This window comes from Ornithodoros turicata, chromosome 1 (genome assembly GCF_037126465.1).
Source record: "Ornithodoros turicata isolate Travis chromosome 1, ASM3712646v1, whole genome shotgun sequence".
NCBI lineage: Eukaryota > Metazoa > Arthropoda > Arachnida > Ixodida > Argasidae > Ornithodoros > Ornithodoros turicata.
In genome coordinates this window covers 18,180,636-18,184,194 of record NC_088201.1, presented here as the reverse complement: position 1 = coordinate 18,184,194, position 3,559 = coordinate 18,180,636, and the positions used below count along the sequence as shown (strand labels likewise).

At 42.7% G+C, this 3,559-nt stretch overlaps 1 protein-coding gene across 1 annotated transcript; it reads left to right on the top strand.

The window, feature by feature from the left end:
* Positions 1-366: 366 nt before the first annotated feature.
* Positions 367-1,936, top strand: LOC135377573 (splicing regulator RBM11-like). Its single transcript, XM_064610127.1, has 3 exons — positions 367-453; positions 538-825; positions 1,928-1,936. The coding sequence occupies exons 1-3, from the start codon at positions 367-369 to the stop codon at positions 1,934-1,936; spliced, it is 384 nt and encodes a 127-aa protein (XP_064466197.1).
* The last annotated feature ends 1,623 nt before the right edge of the window (positions 1,937-3,559 follow it).

Here is a 3,559-nt window from a genome sequence, read left to right as displayed (position 1 = left end):
GGGATGCTCACTGAATAGAATAGAATGGCTTGGCTACCAGCGTCGCACCGTGTGAGTGTGAGGTTGTAAGTAATGGCTGTACAACAGTTGTCGTGTTCTTAATGTGGGTTGTGTGGGCTGTATGGGTTTGTTTGTGGTCCATTTCTATTTAATACGTACATTTTAAAGGGCTTTAATCACGTATCGTACAGTGGGATAACTTCTTAGTTGAACATCACAGGGTTTTACAATTCTATCAAAGGTGAGCATGAGCGTCTCGTGCGGACTACTCTGGCATGCGTTCTTGTGGCTTGTTGTGAGCACTGTATCCTCTTTTTTTGGCACATGTAGACCTTTCGGGCGATCTAAGACGTACGTTAACCTGCAATGGACGATAAACGTGACAGAACCTTATGGTGTGGTAACCTGGACCCTCGAGTGACACAGTGCTTGCTCTATGAACTGTTTATACAGGTTCGTTCCTCCATTTTACAATTACGTGCATATATATTTATATTGTGTAGTATTTGGCGTTGATTTTGCATGGAATTCTTTCAGGCTGGACCACTAGAAGATGTCACAATTCCTAAAGATAATGGTGGACGGCCCCGAAGTTACGCTTTTGTGACTTTTAAGCACCCGGAGTCTGTGGGCTACGCACTAGCACTTCTTGAAGGCATAGCTCTGTTCGGAAGACCACTGAAACTTGAAAGGAGACCAGATGCTGCAGTGGATGACACATACATAGCCATGATGGAGAGATATGCTCAATATGTTGCTGGAGTCAAGCGCCGACGTTTCCAAGAAATGTTCGGCCCCATGCCATCCCCCTTCATGAGCCAATGGGCAAGTCAGCCACCACGAAGCGTTTATGATCAGAGATTCTGCTTTCAGAATGCTGCAGGTAGTCCCGTTGTGGATGGAAAATACAGCAACAGGCAGCACCGTTCTGGCCAATTTGTTTTACCAAGGCCTCCACCGTATGATCAACGCAACAAAAGAAATGCTTTGACTCCAGGCCATCCTACTCGACGGCGTGAGGAACGTCATTACGACAACACCCACAGACGACGACATACGCACGACCCATACTGGCGAGGTCGTTGGTAACTGCTAGGTATGCTACACAGTTTAATGTGCTGTTGGCATTTGTAAATACCGTACTATGTCCATCACTGTGCTTTATTGAACACAGACTACCAGCCATCATGAGGGAGATGAACTGCCACGTTAAATTGCATCTAAATGTGGCAGAGTCGGGATGTTGTTTACATTTGCAAGCTCTAGTAGTCATGAACAAGTACCAGTGACATGGCCGAGCGGGTTAAGGCGTCCCGATCATTGGTGGTAGCCAGTGTCATGCTGAAGACTGGGAGGTGGTGGGTTCGTATCCTATCCACCGGCTGTACCGTCTGAGGTTTCCCCCCGGGTTTTCCGATGACTTTCCAGACAAATGTCGGCACAGTGCCCCCTGAAGTCTGCCTAGGATGCATACCCCCCTGTCCCCCACTCCTTTCTGTTGTCCTCTCTTAATCGACCCATGTCTGTACGCCGCTCATAGCCACAGTTGCTTCGTGGCGCTAACACGGAAAAAGCCATGATCGTGAAGTAGGCAAGCAGTAGTCATCTCTGTTCTTGATGCTTGGGAGCTGGCCGTATTCAAAGACATTTTTAAGAAGCAATTTTGATATTTCATATGTGTTAGTGAATATTTGAAGCATAGAAGCATCTGGGTACGTTCTCATTTTGTATATTTTGAAGTTGACCATGTAATATCCATATAGCATGCACATGCATCATATCCTAAATTACCTCGCTTAAATGAGGTGCTTGAATGATGTCAGTTCACGCCATTTCATAAGTTTGGTGCTTTCCTGCTGTCGCATTCATTTGGCAGCTTCGTAAAAGTTTGTCACCTTTTGAAATACAAATTTGACTGTCTTTTCAGGAAGTCTGATTTACATACCTTTTTCACGGGACGGCTTCATGAGCACTCTTGGTCTGCAAAATGCACAACTGATGTCATGTCATTATTTGCCACCATCAGTAATGGTTAGCAGTCACCTCTGTACATGTATGCAGACGGGCATTAGAACACGAATTTATGATCTCTCTGTCGTCCATGCTGTGAGAAATATTTTGGTGTGTTGTACAGAGAATGTGTATGTTATTTTTTTTCAGAGCTTTTAGTACTTAAGTTCAACTCTTTTCATAAATGAAGTGGAGTACATACCCAGCGGATGCAGGATGCAGCAACACATTTATGTTTTTGCATTGTGGAGAACATGAATGTTTCATTTTTTAGTTCTGTATGCACTAAGGTTACAGAGTTCAAAAATTGTGCAGTACCTGCTCATTGTAAATAGGATTAATATGTTCTTAGTTGTCTTGCTGCATCCATGCTTTTTGTTTGCCCTCTTCGTGTAACAGTATACCTGCTTAAGAGAGTGACTAAATTACACCGCTGCAAGACGAAGAAGGGTGCAGAAAATATCTGCTGATCAGCAGCTTAAGGTTCTGCGAACAACAGAAGTATAAACAAATTATATGCTGTCATAGCTGTTTGGCCTGTTGTTTCGAATTTTAATCCTATATGTTTGAAAATTTTGATAAGATATACAAAATGGATTTCCCTGGAATTTACTGTGGTACATGATACAGCCTTTCATAACATCTTTTTTGTGGCCACACCTTGGTTGAATTTGGTTAACTTGTGGACTTGTTCCCTATGAGTACCTGTTTTGATTTGAAGCTTAACTCAACAAAGGCGAACGTATTAGTGTTGCATAAATATATTTGGATAGCGTAGTAACTTTGTGGAGTGACCACAAAGTAACTTGTATCCAAGTATGTCATGTGTATCACCTTGTTCAGCTTGCATGCAATTGGTTTTTGCATAGAGATTTATGGCGAAAAGATTTATGCTTTTCAGTACAGTGCCATCTTTGCAAATGCTTCGCCACTCCTAGTGGTGGATTGTGGTGGGGTACTAAGAGTACAAAGATGTCATTTCTATTTTTTACTGTCACCACAACATAGTCACCACATTTGCCATAGTGAAACTTTTTATGTCATTTCTATGGTGGGACTAGAAATTCAAGAAAAAATCTAAGCTGATGAGTGGAAACTTTCAGTCTCATGTTCATTATGCCTGAAGTTTGTACAAGTTACAAGTGAAATGCTTGATTTTAATAAATCAGTGGCATCGAGTATCTTAGTGGCAAAAGTTCACAATAGTTTAGTTACAAAAGGAAGAATGGCTACGCTGTGTAGCTATCCTTCCTTGCGTAACATTTCTGTGGTGTTTCTCCTGTCCCTCTAGTTGTTGCTGAGACTCTGGCTTTTCGCATCATGGAGTTTGTCCACCAACTGGCCTGCATCTATGCCATACTCTGATTTCTGTTGCGCTGCATTATTTTGCAGTTGAGGAACACAGCAACCTTTAAGTCCTTTGAGACATTTGTAGTCTGTTCAGATCAGCTGGGAATGGGGTAGGGGGGGTGTATTTTGGAACATAGGTGCAAAATGCAAGCGAGGTGGTGTAAGGTATTTGCTGATATCGTTTTCCTATGCCTAGGGT